Source organism: Salvelinus alpinus, chromosome 28 (assembly GCF_045679555.1).
Source record: "Salvelinus alpinus chromosome 28, SLU_Salpinus.1, whole genome shotgun sequence".
Classification (NCBI taxonomy): domain Eukaryota; kingdom Metazoa; phylum Chordata; class Actinopteri; order Salmoniformes; family Salmonidae; genus Salvelinus; species Salvelinus alpinus.
The window spans coordinates 32,105,754-32,121,146 of NC_092113.1; the positions used below are offsets into that span (position 1 = coordinate 32,105,754).

The window sequence follows — 15,393 nt, forward strand, 5'->3', positions numbered from 1 at the left end:
CCATTGAACAGCCTGAGTTTGTGACTGTGTGTTTCTGGTTCAGCTTGCTGGGAAAGGAGAACAGTCCAGATTATCAAAACGATTGTCAAAGGTTGGTGTATGAAGTAGTTTACTGTGATGACAGTAATGTTTTTATGTGGCACCTTAATTGGGGAGGACGGGGTCATAATAATGTCTGGAACTGAAAAAAATGGAATGGTATGAACACATCAAACTCATGGGAGCATTACCAAATATTTTTTATAACTAACTCAAGATAGACTAGAGCCTATCGTTGCCAATGGGAGCAAATTAATCATAGTGGGCAGAACAAGCAAGGAGGTGGGCAGAACCCAGAACAAGCTAGCGAGACCCTATTGGCGCGTTCTAGCATTATTTACATATTTATGTTAGGGAACGCCTATTCCGTAAAGTGCGCTTGTGCAATATCGCAATTCGCCTTTGCACTCCTTAAGAACACCATTGTTTTACACTTTGGCAAAGAGTAAAGTCTACACAACTTAGTCCATTCTATTCGTAACATATTTTAGTTTTGGAATTAGAAAACTGTATTGAGATCAAATGCTTAATCGATGAGAAAATTTGCAGAACGTCGGCCAAAATCCATCTTGCTCTATCTTCTCCCACTGCTGGCCACTGGGCTTCCTTCCCATCACCATATTTGGTGGAGTGTAAAACAGGATGCTTCATATTTATACATCCGGGGAAATATCTGAGTCATTGTTCCATATGTGAAACTACCCATTATCTTTCCCTTACCAACATGGCCGACATTATGCGACGTTGTTTTCAAATCACGTGGACGCGCTCTACGGGTGAACACTTCCGGTAGCGTTTCCTGTGTTTGTAAACTGAGAAAATTGGAACTCCGACAAGAAATATTAATCTGCAAAACTCAACAAAATCTTAAGGTAAACCAATTCTAAAATGTACTTCCCAACAAAGCCACCATAGAGTTAACAATGCATATGATGAAGTTATTTCCCAGAATTTTAATGCAAATTAGAGTTTTAACAATGTGTAGTTTTCTCAACCCGCACGCCCTGCCTGTTGTTGTGTTGTCTGTGTGGGTGGGGACTCAACCAGTGAGTCTTCTTCTTGACTAGCTTCACCTAAGCAGACCCTTGATTTACCTCATACGTTACTTAATGATTGATTATTCACAAAATATTTAGCGGAACAATATTTTCACTCATCTTACCCATGTCTTGGTATTTGGCCTCGAAAACTCAGGCAGACTGTGATGTCTAGTTAACTAGCTAGATAGATGGCTAGCTAGTTTATTAGGTAACTAGCTAACGTTGAGCTGGCAAATATTTTCTCTTTCAGTTTTCAGACATTATTGTAGTTAATTAGAGCACTGAATACTACAGCTTTTTTTTTACAGGCCTTAACGTATTGCAATATCAAAACATAGGTTATCTATCCAATGCATTTGACCCATACTGCATTATCATTGTGCTGTGGGTGTGAGCTTTAACAAGCTAACGTTAACTAGCTTGGTAGACCCTCACTTCCAGGCAACTTTAACAAGCTAGGTAGCTAGGTAGAACCTCACTTCCAGGCAACGTTAACAAGCTAGCTAGGTAGACTCTCACTTCCAGGCAGCTTTAACAAGCTAGCTAGGTAGACCCTCACTTCCAGGCAGCTTTAACAAGCTAGCTAGGTAGACCCTCACTTCCAGGCAACGTTAACAAGCTAGCTAGGTAGACCCTCACTTCCAGGCAACGTTAACAAGCTAGCTAGGTAGACCCTCACTTCCAGGCAGCTTTAACAAGCTAGCTAGGTAGACCCTCACTTCCAGGCAACGTTAACAAGCTAGCTAGGTAGACCGTCACTTCCAGGCAACGTTAACAAGCTAGCTAGGTAGACCCTCACTTCCAGGCAACGTTAACAAGCTAGCTAGGTAGACCCTCACTTCCAGGCAACGTTAACAAGCTAGCTAGGTAGACCCTCACTTCCAGGCAGCTTTAACAAGCTAGCTAGGTAGACCCTCACTTCCAGGCAACGTTAACAAGCTAGCTAGGTAGACCGTCACTTCCAGGCAACGTTAACAAGCTAGCTAGGTAGACCCTCACTTCCAGGCAACGTTAACAAGCTAGCTAGGTAGACCCTCACTTCCAGGCAGCTTTAACAAGCTAGCTAGGTAGACCCTCACTTCCAGGCAGCTTTAACAAGCTAGCTAGGTAGACCCTCACTTCCAGGCAGCTTTAACAAGCTAGCTAGGTAGACCCTCACTTCCAGGCAACGTTAACAAGCTAGCTAGGTAGACCCTCACTTCCAGGCAGCTTTAACAAGCTAGCTAGGTAGACCCTCACTTCCAGGCAACGTTAACAAGCTAGCTAGGTAGACCCTCACTTCCAGGCAACGTTAACAAGCTAGCTAGGTAGACCCTCACTTCCAGGCAGCTTTAACAAGCTAGCTAGGTAGACCCTCACTTCCAGGCAACGTTAACAAGCTAGCTAGGTAGACCCTCACTTCCAGGCAACGTTAACAAGCTAGCTAGGTAGACCCTCACTTCCAGGCAACGTTAACAAGCTAGCTAGGTAGAACCTCACTTCCAGGCAGCTTTAGCTGGCCCTTTGCATGAAGACCAGAGTACTTGCATAGAAGATGATCAACTGTGTGGCTAGGCTAAATTAGGTTTTCTTGTTTGTTTTTGTACTTGACTCCAAAAATGTGATATCATATCGTTAGCATAATACTTTGGTCAATATTGAATGTTCTCTTGAGTAACTTGCACATACATGAATCATACCCCTTCTCAGATCATCTTCATGAACTACAAGATCATTTTAAAAACTGTGTTTGTCCTTGTCCAGCTTTATTTCTGTCTTCATTGCAACAATGTTTTCTGTTTTCCATGGGAAGAGGTGGCATACACCAAACCATCGTGGCTGCTTTCTCCAAGCCTGATATAAACTTCCTTTGTTGAGTTGACAAAGCTGTTAAGTTGACACTGTAACTAGTATATATAGGCCTGAATATGAATACCAGTAGTCATAGTCCAAATACAAATAAACAAAATACAATCATTTTGGCCTCACAATAACCCTCTATTTCCAGGCCTTGGCCCCTGATTATTTGGGTGAGTGTGGTCTCTTCTCACACCCCTCATCCTGAGTGACCCCCCTTGACGCACCCCTTTACCCCCAAACACACACACGCATTCAAACCACGCACCGGCGATGACACACCATCCCAACAACTCCGTTCGAGACCACATGAAATGGGTCAGTTGAATTCTCCTTTCATCATTGTTTTGTTTCTATTTATTTAGTCTCTTGTTTTTTGTCTCTGTTCCTTCCCTGTTCCCTTTTCCTCGCACTTTTTCCCTTAGAAGCCTGACACACCAGGCAAAAAAAAGAACAGAGAACAGTCAGTGAATGACCATCTACAGTCCCCGCAGGATTTTTGCCTTGTGTGTTGGGCCTTTATGCGTGGGACTGCGGGCCTAGCCCTGGCATGGACCTTGACGCTGACTCTGAGCTTCTGTGTGTTTTGTCCTGTGTTGTTCCTGCAGGCTGGGTTGATGACCCTCCTAGGCCACCATACTACGCTCCAACTGACCTGCTGTTTGTGTTGTTCCTGCAGGCTGGGTTGATGACCCTCCTAGGCCACCATACTACGCTCCAACTGACCTGCTGTTTGTGTTGTTCCTGCAGGCTGGGTTGATGACCCTCCTAGGCCTCCATACTACGCTCCAACTGAACTGCTGTTTTTGTTGTTCCTGTAGGCTGGGTTGCTGGGCTGTGAGACGGTGCTGTCCAGCATCGCCCTGATGCAGGCCAACAACATGTCTGGCAGTCAGAAGAAGTTGACATCACAGCACGGCCAGGGTCAGAGAGACATTAACAACCCTGAAAGCCACCAGCAGCAGTCTCACGAGGCTCACCACGTCCACCACAACAACCACCAGGCCCACCACAGCCACATGGTCCTGCCCTCGGGAGTCAGCTGCCCACCCCTGGTGAGAAACAGAGAAACACTAATGTTATAGGCCCATAGGACGTAGTATACACACAGGTGCTTCTGTGTTCATTGGCATGGAGAACAACACTGTTGTTCTTTACATTTGGCAATTAATCAGAAATTGTTTATGTAATTATTGTAAATCTATCAGCATTCTAAAACATATAATTAATATCTAAGCCGTAGCTCTATTTTGGTGAGTATGTTATAAACATGAATTACCAACAACACCCCCCTCCATTTTTTATTTCCCCCCTCTTTCTCCTCGATAGTTAATCAGAAAAGATGGACACTCATTTCATACGCCCAGGCTGCTGGATGAGAAAGATATGCAGGCCAGCCAGAATATGCAATCAACAAAGAAGAAGCACAGAAAATCAGGAACACCCAACAAACTGAGAGAGAAAGTGGAGGTAAGTAGTGTGTGCGATAGGGAAATGGAATGTACAATGTTGGATACACTTATAGGACAGAAGTGTATGTGTGTGTAATATGAGAAGTTGTACTCTTCTGAACACTCATTGGGTTTCTCAGCAGGTGGAGATGGATATTAACGGTGATGATGATCATGATTCACTAGTACAGAAGAACTTCATTTGTGAGCACTGCTATGGAGCATTCCGAAGTAGCTACCACCTGAAGAGGCACATCCTCACTCATACAGGTTGAAATCACTTTCCCTTTCCACTTCCTTGCTCAGGAATACTCAGCAAATGTGGCAACAGTTATAACATTCATCAGAAAAACAATCACATAGTAGAGAAATATGCACGACTCTCACTCACAACCAAAAAACAATGTTTTATTTTTCTTAAGTAAAAAATTCATCAAAGTCATCCATACCATTATATTTTGAACAGTGTTTTTGTGTTGTTTAGGGGAGAAGCCGTTTGCATGTGACGTCTGTGACATGCGGTTTATTCAGCGATATCATCTGGACAGACACAAGAGAGTTCACAGTGGAGAGAAGCCCTACCAGTGTGATCGCTGCAATCAGGTAAGAGAGATCTGCACTGCACACTGTACACACACACACTACCCCATTCCTAACACACACACACCTGGTACACACACACTACCCCATTTCTGACACACACACCTGGTACACACACTACCCCATTCCTAACACACACACACCTGGGGCACACACTACCCCATTCCTAACACACACACCTGGTACACACACTACCCCATTCCTAATACACATGCACACACACCTGGGGCACACACTACCCCATTCCTAGCACACACACACCTGGGGCATACACTACCCCATTCCTAACACACACACACCTGGGGCACACACTACCCCATTCCTAGCACACACACACCTGGGGCACACACTACCCCATTCCTAACACACACACACACCTGGGGCACACACTACCCCGTTCCTAACACACACACACCTGGGGCACACACTACCCCATTCCTAACACACATACCTGGTACACACACTACCCCATTCCGAGCACACACCTGGTACACACACTACCCCATTCCTAACACACACCTGGTACACACACTACCCCATTCCTAACACACACACACCTTGTACATACACTACCCCATTCCTAACACACACCTGGTACACACACTACCCCATTCCTAACACACACACACACCTGGTATCAGCAGGACAGGATAGAATGTTTTGGAACGTTCAAGTAGAAATATGTTATGTAGAACCAACATACCTTTCTGTAGTGTAATCCCAACATGTTTTAAGCTGACCACCATTGACCTTGTTCACAAAAACTCCAAGGTAACCTGTCTAAATGACTACCTCCCGTAGCACTCACATCTGTAAATATGAAGTGCTTTGAAAGGCTGGTCATGACACATCAGCACCATCATTCCAGACACCCTGAAGCCACTCCAATTTGCATACCTCCCCAATAGAAACACAGATAACGCAAAACAGATCCACTGATGAAGCAATCTCAATTGCACTTCACACTGCCCTCTCCCAGCTGGGATTGAACATCTCCCTCTGTAACTGGGTCTTAGACTTCCTGACGGGCTGCCTCCAGGTGGTGAGGGTAGACAACAACACATCTGCCACGCTGACCCTCAACATAGGGGCCCCTCTAGGGTGTGTGCTTAGTCCCCTTCTGTACTCCTTGTTCATCCACGATTGCGTGGCCGCTCACGACTCCAACACCATCATCAAGTTTGCTGACGGTGGTAGGCCTGATCACAGAGGGGGGAGGTCAGAGAGTTGGCAGTGTGGCACCATGACAACAACCTCTTACCTCAACGTCAGTAAGGCCAACGAGCTGATCGTGGACTAAAGAGGGGAGAGCACGCCTCCATCCACATTGACAGGGCTCTAGTGGGGCGGGTCAAGAACTTTATTTCCCTTGGTGTCCACATCACTAAGGACTTAACATGGTCCACACACACCCGCATCATCGTGAAGAGGACACGACAGCGCCTCTTGCCCCTCAGGAGGCTGAAAAGATTTGGCATGGGCCCTCGGATCCTCAAAGTTTTACAGCTGCACCATCAAGAGCATCTTGAATCGCTGCATCACCGCTTGGTATGGCAAATGCACCACTCTCGACCGCAAAGCGCTACAGAAGGTGGGGCCTAGCTCCCTACCGGAGCATCGGCTCTCGGACCAACAGGCTCCGAGACAACTTCTACCCTCAAGCCATAAGACTGCTAAATAGTTTATTAATATTTACCCGGACTATATTGCACTGACTCTACATTTACATTTACATTTAAGTCATTTAGCAGACGCTCTTATCCAGAGCGACTTACAAATTGGTGCATTCACCTTATGATATCCAGTGGAACAACCACTTTACAATAGTGCATCTAACTCTTTTAAGGGGGGGGGGGGTTAGAAGGATTACTTTATCCTATCCTAGGTATTCCTTAAAGAGGTGGGGTTTCAGGTGTCTCCGGAAGGTGGTGATTGACTCCGCTGACCTGGCGTCGTGAGGGAGTTTGTTCCACCATTGGGGTGCCAGAGCAGCGAACAGTTTTGACTGGGCTGAGCGGGAACTGTACTTCCTCAGAGGTAGGGAGGCGAGCAGGCCAGAGGTGGATGAACGCAGTGCCCTTGTTTGGGTGTAGGGCCTGATCAGAGCCTGAAGGTACGGAGGTGCCGTTCCCCTCACAGCTCCGTAGGCAAGCACCATGGTCTTGTAGCGGATGCGAGCTTCAACTGGAAGCCAGTGGAGAGAGCGGAGGAGCGGGGTGACGTGAGAGAACTTGGGAAAGTTGAACACCAGACGGGCTGCGGCGTTCTGGATGAGTTGTAGGGGTTTAATGGCACAGGCAGGGAGCCCAGCCAACAGCGAGTTGCAGTAATCCAGACGGGAGATGACAAGTGCCTGGATTAGGACCTGCGCCGCTTCCTGCGTGAGGCAGGGTCGTACTCTGCGAATGTTGTAGAGCATGAACCTACAGGAACGGGTCACCGCCTTGATGTTAGTTGAGAACGACAGGGTGTTGTCCAGGATCACGCCAAGGTTCTTAGCACTCTGGGAGGAGGACACAATGGAGTTGTCAACCGTGATGGCGAGATCATGGAACGGGCAGTCCTTCCCCGGGAGGAAGAGCAGCTCCGTCTTGCCGAGGTTCAGCTTGAGATGGTGATCCGTCATCCACACTGATATGTCTGCCAGACATGCAGAGATGCGATTCACCACCTGGTTATCAAAGGGGGGAAAGGAGAAGATTAATTGTGTGTCGTCTGCATAGCAATGATAGGAGAGACCATGTGAGGATATGACAGAGCCAAGTGACTTGGTGTATAGCGAGAATAGGAGAGGGCCTAGAACAGAGCCCTGGGGGACACCAGTGGTGAGAGCACGTGGTGCGGAGACAGATTCTCGCCACGCCACCTGGTAGGAGCGACCTGTCAGGTAGGACGCAATCCAAGCGTGGGCCGCGCCGGAGATGCCCAGCTCGGAGAGGGTGGAGAGGAGGATCTGATGGTTCACAGTATCAAAGGCAGCCGATAGGTCTAGAAGGATGAGAGCAGAGGAGAGAGAGTTAGCTTTAGCAGTGCGGAGCGCCTCCGTGACACAGAGAAGAGCAGTCTCAGTTGAATGACTAGTCTTGAAACCTGACTGATTTGGATCAAGAAGGTCATTCTGAGAGAGATAGCAGGAGAGCTGGCCAAGGACGGCACGTTCAAGAGTTTTGGAGAGAAAAGAAAGAAGGGATACTGGTCTGTAGTTGTTGACATCGGAGGGATCGAGTGTAGGTTTTTTCAGAAGGGGTGCAACTCTCGCTCTCTTGAAGACGGAAGGGACGTAGCCAGCGGTCAAGGATGAGTTGATGAGCGAGGTGAGGTAAGGGAGAAGGTCTCCGGAAATGGTCTGGAGAAGAGAGGAGGGGATAGGGTCAAGCGGGCAGGTTGTTGGGCGGCCGGCCGTCACAAGACGCGAGATTTCATCTGGAGAGAGAGGGGAGAAAGAGGTCAAAGCACAGGGTAGGGCAGTGTGAGCAGAACCAGCGGTGTCGTTTGACTTAGCAAACGAGGATCGGATGTCGTCGACCTTCTTTTCAAAATGGTTGACGAAGTCATCAGCAGAGAGGGAGGAGGGGGGAGGAGGATTCAGGAGGGAGGAGAAGGTGGCAAAGAGCTTCCTAGGGTTAGAGGCAGATGCTTGGAATTTAGAGTGGTAGAAATTGGCTTTAGCAGCAGAGACAGAAGAGGAGAATGTAGAGAGGAGGGAGTGAAAGGATGCCAGGTCCGCAGGGAGGCGAGTTTTCCTCCATTTCCGCTCGGCTGCCCGGAGCCCTGTTCTGTGTGCTCTACACACACTCACAATACTATACCCACACACATTCACTACATACACACACACACACACACACACTTTTACACTCATCATATGCTGCTACTACTCTGTTCTTTATTTTACTCTTAATATTATCTATCCTGGTGCCTAGTCACTTACCCTGCCTTCGTGTAAAAAAATTTTTAATGTTTTAATTTTACCTTTATTTAACTAGGCAAGTCAGTTAAAACCTCTTTGGGATAGGTGGGACATTAGCGTCCCACCTGGCCAAAATCCAGTGAAAATGCAGAGCGCCAAATTCAAATAAATTACTATAAAATTTTAACTTTCATGAAATCACACATGCAATACACCAAATTAAAGCTACACTTGTTATGAATCCAGCCAACGTGTCAGATTTCAAAAAGGCTTTACGGCGAAAGCAAACGATGCTATTATCTGAGGGTAGCACCCCAGCAAACAAACACAGACAATCATATTTCAACCCTTCAACCGCAACACAAAATGCAGAAATAAAGATATAATTCATGCCTTACCTTTGACGAGCTTCTTCTGTTGGCACTCCAATATGTCCCACAAACACCACAAATGTTCCTTTTGTTCGATTCATTCCGTTGATATATATCCAAAATGTCAATTTATTTGGCGCGTTTGATCCAGAAAAACACCGGTTCCAACTCGCGCAACATGACTACAAAATGTCTCATAAGTTACCTGAAAGCTTTGTCCAAACATTTCAAAGTACTTTCCTAATACAACTTTAGGTGTTTTTTTACGTAAATAATCGATACAATTTAAGACGGGATATACTGTGTTCAATACTGGAGGGAAAAAAAGTGTAGCGTGCTTTTCAGGTCACGCGCCTCTATCAAAAAGTACACTTCCCTTTACCCTCGTTCTGAACAGTGCTACTTCTTCATGCCTCAAAGGAAAAACCTCAACCAATTTCTAAAGACTGTTGACATCCAGTGGAAGCAATAGGAACTGCAAGAAGGTCCCTTAGAAATCTGGATTCCCAATGAAAACCAATTGAAAAGAGAGTGACCTCCAAAAAAAGAAATCTGAATGGTTTGTCCTCGGGGTTTCGCCTGCCAAATAAGTTCTGTTATACTCACAGACATGATTCAAACAGTTTTAGAAACTTCAGAGTGTTTTCTATCCAAATCTACTAATAATATGCATATCTTAGCTTCTGGGCCTGAGTAGCAGGCAGTTTACTTTGGACACGCTTTTCATCCGGACGTGAAAATACTGCCCCCTATCCCAAAGAAATTAAGAACAAATTCTTATTTTCAATGACAGCCTAGGAACAGTGGGTTAACTGCCTTGTTCAGGGGCAGAACAACAGATTTTTACCTTGTCAGCTCAGGGATTCGATTTTGCAACCTTTCGGTTACTAGTCCAACGCTCTAGCCACTAGGCTACCTGCCTTCATGTACATACAGTGCATTCCTGAAAGTATTCAGACCCCTTGACTTTTCCACATTTTGTAACATTACAGCCTTATTCTAAAATGGATTCATTTGTTTTTTCCCCTCAATCTACACACAATACCCCATAATGACAAAGCAAAAACAGGTATTTAGAAATTGTTGCTAATTTATTCAAAATTTAAAAAAAAACGTAAATATTGCATTTACTTAAGTATTCAGACCTTTTACTCAGTAAAGCACCTTTGGCAGTGATTACAGCGTCAAGTCGTCTTGGGTATGATGCTACAAGCTTGGCACACCTGTATTTGGGGGATTTCTCCATTCTTCTCTACAGATTCTCTCAAGCTCTGTCAGGTTGGATGGGGAGTATCGCTGCATAGCTATTTTTAGGTCTCTCCAGAGATGTTCAAGTCCGGGCTCTGGCTGAGCCAATCAAGGACATTCAGAGACTTGTCCCAAAGCCACTCCTGCATTGTCTTGGCTGTGTGCTTAGGGTCGTTGTCCTGTTGGAAGGTGAAGCTTTGCCCCGGTGAGGATCTGAGCACCCTGGAGCAGGTTTTCATCAAGGATCTCTCTGTACTTTCCTCTGTTCATCTTTGCCTTGATCCTGAATAGTCTCCCAGTCCCTGCCGCTGAAAAACATCCCCAATGCATGATGCTGCCACCACCATGCTTCAACGTAAGATTGGTGCTAGGTTTCCTCCAGACGTAATGCTTGGCTTTCAGGCCAAAGAGTTCAATCTTGGTTTCACCAGACCAGAGAATCTTGTTTCTCATGGTCTGAGAGTCCTTTAGGTGCCTTTTGGCAAACATCAAGCGGGCTGTCATGTCCCTTTTCACTGAGGAGTGGCTTCCGTCTGGCCACTACCATAAAGGCCTGATTGGTGAAGTGCTGCAGAGATGGTTGTCCTTCTGGAAGGTTCTCCCATCTTCAAAGAGGAACTCTGGAGCTCTGTCAGTGACCATCGGGTTCTTGGTCACCTCCCTGAGCAGTTTGGCCGGGCGACCAGCTCTAAGAAGAGTCTTGGTGGTTTCAAACTTCTTCCATTTAAGAATGATGGAGGCTACTGTGTTCTTGGGGACCTTCAATGCTGCAGAAATGTTTTTGTACCCTTCCCCAGATCTGTGCCTCGACACAGTCCTGTTTCGAGCTCTACGGGCAATTTCTTTGACCTTATGGCTATGTTTTTGCTCTGTTTTTGCTCTGTCATGCACTGTCAACTGTGGGACCTTATATAGACAGGTGTGTGCCTTTCCAAATCATGTCCAATAAATTGAACTCCACAGGTGGACTCCAATCAATTTGTAGAAACATCTGAAGGATGATTAATGGAAACGGGATGCACCTGAGCTCAATTTCGAGTCTCATAGCAAAGGGTCTGAATACTTATGTAAATAAGGTATTCCTGTTTTTAAAATGTTATAAATTTGCAAAAACCTTTTTCTGCTTTGTTATTATGGGGTATTGTGTGTAGATTAATGAGGAAAAAATGTATTTAACCTATTTTTACAATACGTCTGTAACGTAACAAAATGTAGAAACGGTCAAGGGGTCTAAATAATTTCCGAATGCACTGTATCTACTGTATCTCAGATACCGTGTACACCTGCACATTGATCTGGTACTCCCTGTAAATAGCTCCGTTCTTGTGTATTTCATTCCTCTTGTTACTATTTTTCTTTTTATTAAACATTTTTAACTCTCCATTGTTGGGAAGGGCTCGTAAGCAAGCATTTTACAGTTAAGTTTACACCCTTGTATTCGGCACTTGACAAATAAAAAGAGTTTTGATTTGTAGAATAAGGAATCATGTCGGCTCTCTCACATTTCTATCTGCAGCACTCCACAGTGTTTTCCTGTTGAACGTGATCCAGGGTTTGGAGTCAATAGGTAGGTACATTACAGACTCCCGTCATTTGTGGTTATGAGTTTGCTCTCCCTCTACCCTCGTTTCAGAACTTCTCACGGACGGACCGTCTGCTACGTCACCGGCGTCTGTGTGGAGCGAGGACCAGCCTTCCCAAGGAGGAGAACCAGTCATTCTCCTGCGAGAGCAGAGGAGGAGCCTACTCCCAGGATGCACCTGGGCACACGGCCACCTGGAGCCCCCTACAGCAGCAGAACAGCCGTCTGGCTGTCTAACCTCTGACCCCTTGGAGAAACCCCACCTAACACAGTCAGCAGTCCTCAAATCATGATGGAGCAGACCAGTACTGCGTTGTCCCTCAGCCCAGATAAACCTGGCTAAGACACAAGACAAAGACAACAAACCTTATGCTGTTCTCAACACTGAGCTCATATCCTGTTGATGGGATAGTGAATCATTTTCTACTCGTTTTATTCTAATTTTTGTATCGTTACGTACATGGTACAAGACCTAGGGTGGGAGGGGTTTGGGCAAGCTGTCATATTACTATGGCAATAATGAATTCACAAACTGATATGTTGTAGCCTCAATTGGACTAGTATTTTTTTGACTGTGAATGATCCATGGACACTCAATGTAAGGTCGGCCTGGTCAAACCAATATGCTCCCCTGGCTTTGATTTTTTTACTATTGAGTGTTTGTGGAAGCTCACCATTAGGCAATTCTGCCCTACCAAGCAAAAAGGCAGTAACTGCTCATACCTTTGTTTCACAGTAACTTTATGCAGTTACTGCTAACATGACCCCCATTTTATCCAAAACACAATACAATAGAGGCAGGATACTTGTCCACATGATTAAGCATGTATTTAATGTAGCAAAAAATGACATTAACTAATTTTTGACCAAATGAGCAGTTACTGCGTTTTTGCTTGGTAGGGCAGAATACTGATCAGTAACCTAGGACACTCTTCTTGTTCCACAAGCAGCCTCAGTGTTCATTGGCCAACCAGGTCATACTATGGACATTAAGTTATTTTAAGAACAACGGTGAACACACATCCTTGTGGCCTTGAACCACTCAGATTCATTCAAAGTTGGTTCTGTTGCTACTGCTTGTAGCTCGCTAGCTCCTGGACTACCTTGTTAGGGAATGGTCCTCAACTAATAGACCAGTATAACTAGCTGATCCAACCTTAATGTAGAGACCATTAGGGAGTTCATGGCACGTTTCTTGTTCTCTGTTGTGTCCCCCACACATCCATCCAGTCCTTGTTATGGGTTTGATTCAATGCTGTCTAAATATATGTCACTTTGTCATTTGATACACTGTCCATATGTTGTTTAACTCTAGAACCTCTCATAGCTACCGTTTTGGGCATAGTGACCATAGAAATATAATTACTAATGTCCATTCTAGTATTCTATTTCTATGTTAGTGACCTATAGTCTTTTCAGTGAATGTTCAGGACTGTGTATGTAGGCCTATTCTATATTCATTCACTCTGAAGAGTCTGTCTTTCCTAACTCTTGTGTTATTTTAATTCCTTGTTATCAAAGTCCTGAGTACGTTGATCCAGCGTGTCATATTTCATATGTCTGGTGTTTTTTTTTAAAGAAGGGGTCATCATAAGCAGCAGATGAAGCAGGATGGTTGACCTCTCAACATTGACCTTCTCTGATCCAGAAGGGACCCATGTTTGTGAATGAATACTTCCTCTATAATATCATCTATTCACCTCTGGCATCTTCAGTGAAGATGACCATTTCTGATCCAAAAGGACCCCTACAGCCTAGGCACTCCTGCGAGCATTAGATAAATATAACCAGTATGGTAATAGCTATTGCTTCCATCTGTCTAATGTGTTCAGATCTACAGGCATGGCTAGGCAGTAGGTTTGGAATTCAGTATATCTCTACTCCGTGGGGTACTTTTCGTTCGCATTTTTATTGGAGTGTCTCAAGCTCCATTGTGGTAGCCTGGTCCCAGATCAGTTTGTACTGGTTTGCCAACTCCTGTAAGTAAGTAGACTTGCACAAGCGTTGACTTCTGCAAGCTGGAACAGCTCATCTGGGTACATTACTCATCTGTAGCGTGAGGCAGCTTGATATACAAGTACACCTCCTGGACAGGATGCTAGTCTATCGCTGGCCCTTACCCCTAATCTATCTCCTTAATGCTGAGTGCCAAGCGGAGATGCATCAGGTCCCATTTTTACAGTCTTTGGTATGACTCGGCTGAGGATCGACCTTCTAATCTCAGGGCGGACACTCTAATCACAACGCCACTGAGTCGGTCGTTGTCATGGGACTGGGATATACAGCACCAGCAGATCTGGGACAAGGCTATCATGATGACATTCTGTATCTATAAACACTGGAGTGAGGAAGCCTGAAATATAGGAGAAACAACAGTTATCTGTATAGACGTAAGGGTTTTATAGAGGACCAGTAGTTACTATTGCATCACTGTCAGACTGTTAGTTGTGTCAAAGGAGTTTTATGGCAGTCCGTTTTCTACTGCTAAATTTATTTTAATATATATTTTAAATTGTCATTTAAATTAGGGGTAGAGGCAGAGCTGCCATTAGTGCCTGTCTAGTGTAGCAGTTATGATTAGTTCATTAACTTTTTATTACTGGTAGTTTTGCATGCATTTGGTGATCCCCTAAGTTAAGTGATAAGTTAAGTGATCTTGTTTTTGGTAAAGACAGTAAAAATGTTTTTTTGGTAAAATTGGGTTTTGTTTTTAAAATAATAACTTTGTTATTGTCATGATTCTAGTCCTCATCACAGGCAAATGGAAGTCCATTTTTGACCCGGTAAGACATATTGTAGTGAATGGAAAACTAGGGCATCAAGCTTAAATAAAGGTGTTTCTCTTTTTAAAGTTTTTAAACATGTGGTACTGTTCTGGCTTTCTAAAATGACGAAGGGAGATGTAGTTTCACCCATCTTGCCAGGAGATGGCACACAGGTTCAACTGAATTGGAAGCCAACTATATTGCATAGCTGCAAGACCTGCTATACACCACTAGAGGAGCCTCTATCCCTGGCCATTACGTCTATGATCGTGACCCAACAGCAGCAGGCAGGCGTTGATACTATTCTCAATATTATCTAGTACCGAGAGCATTAGAGCAGTACATTTGTTCAGAGATGGTTTGGGAAGAAAGAGAGTGAAGCGACCTTAGATGGCCTAGCTGGTTGAGTGAGAATAACATTGTACATTATGGGAGGGTGGTGTTGAGACAATAGGTAGGAGTAGCCTACCAACTGTCTGAACAAATCCTGAGCTGGGGCCATCCCTCTCTTGTATTGGGGGCTTTCCCTTCTTTACCTCTCCCCCTCTCTT

The 15,393-nt window shown here is 45.0% G+C and overlaps 1 protein-coding gene across 4 annotated transcripts; it reads left to right on the forward strand.

Annotated features, from left to right (window-relative positions):
• The first annotated feature begins 402 nt into the window (after positions 1 to 402).
• LOC139557704 (zinc finger protein 148-like) lies at positions 403 to 14,931 on the forward strand. 4 transcript variants are annotated; one of them, XM_071372804.1, is made up of 7 exons: positions 822 to 911; positions 3,067 to 3,233; positions 3,737 to 3,970; positions 4,245 to 4,385; positions 4,507 to 4,636; positions 4,851 to 4,969; positions 12,129 to 14,931. In XM_071372804.1, exons 2-7 carry the CDS (start codon positions 3,189 to 3,191, stop codon positions 12,312 to 12,314), a joined length of 855 nt encoding a protein of 284 aa, XP_071228905.1. In that variant the 5' UTR covers positions 822 to 911; positions 3,067 to 3,188; the 3' UTR covers positions 12,315 to 14,931. The 4 variants fall into 4 exon arrangements, with proteins under 4 accessions (XP_071228907.1, XP_071228905.1, XP_071228906.1 ...); XM_071372805.1 differs by having other exon boundaries at positions 4,510 to 4,636; positions 12,129 to 12,613; XM_071372807.1 differs by lacking the exon at positions 12,129 to 14,931 and adding an exon at positions 12,012 to 12,124.
• The last annotated feature ends 462 nt before the right edge of the window (positions 14,932 to 15,393 follow it).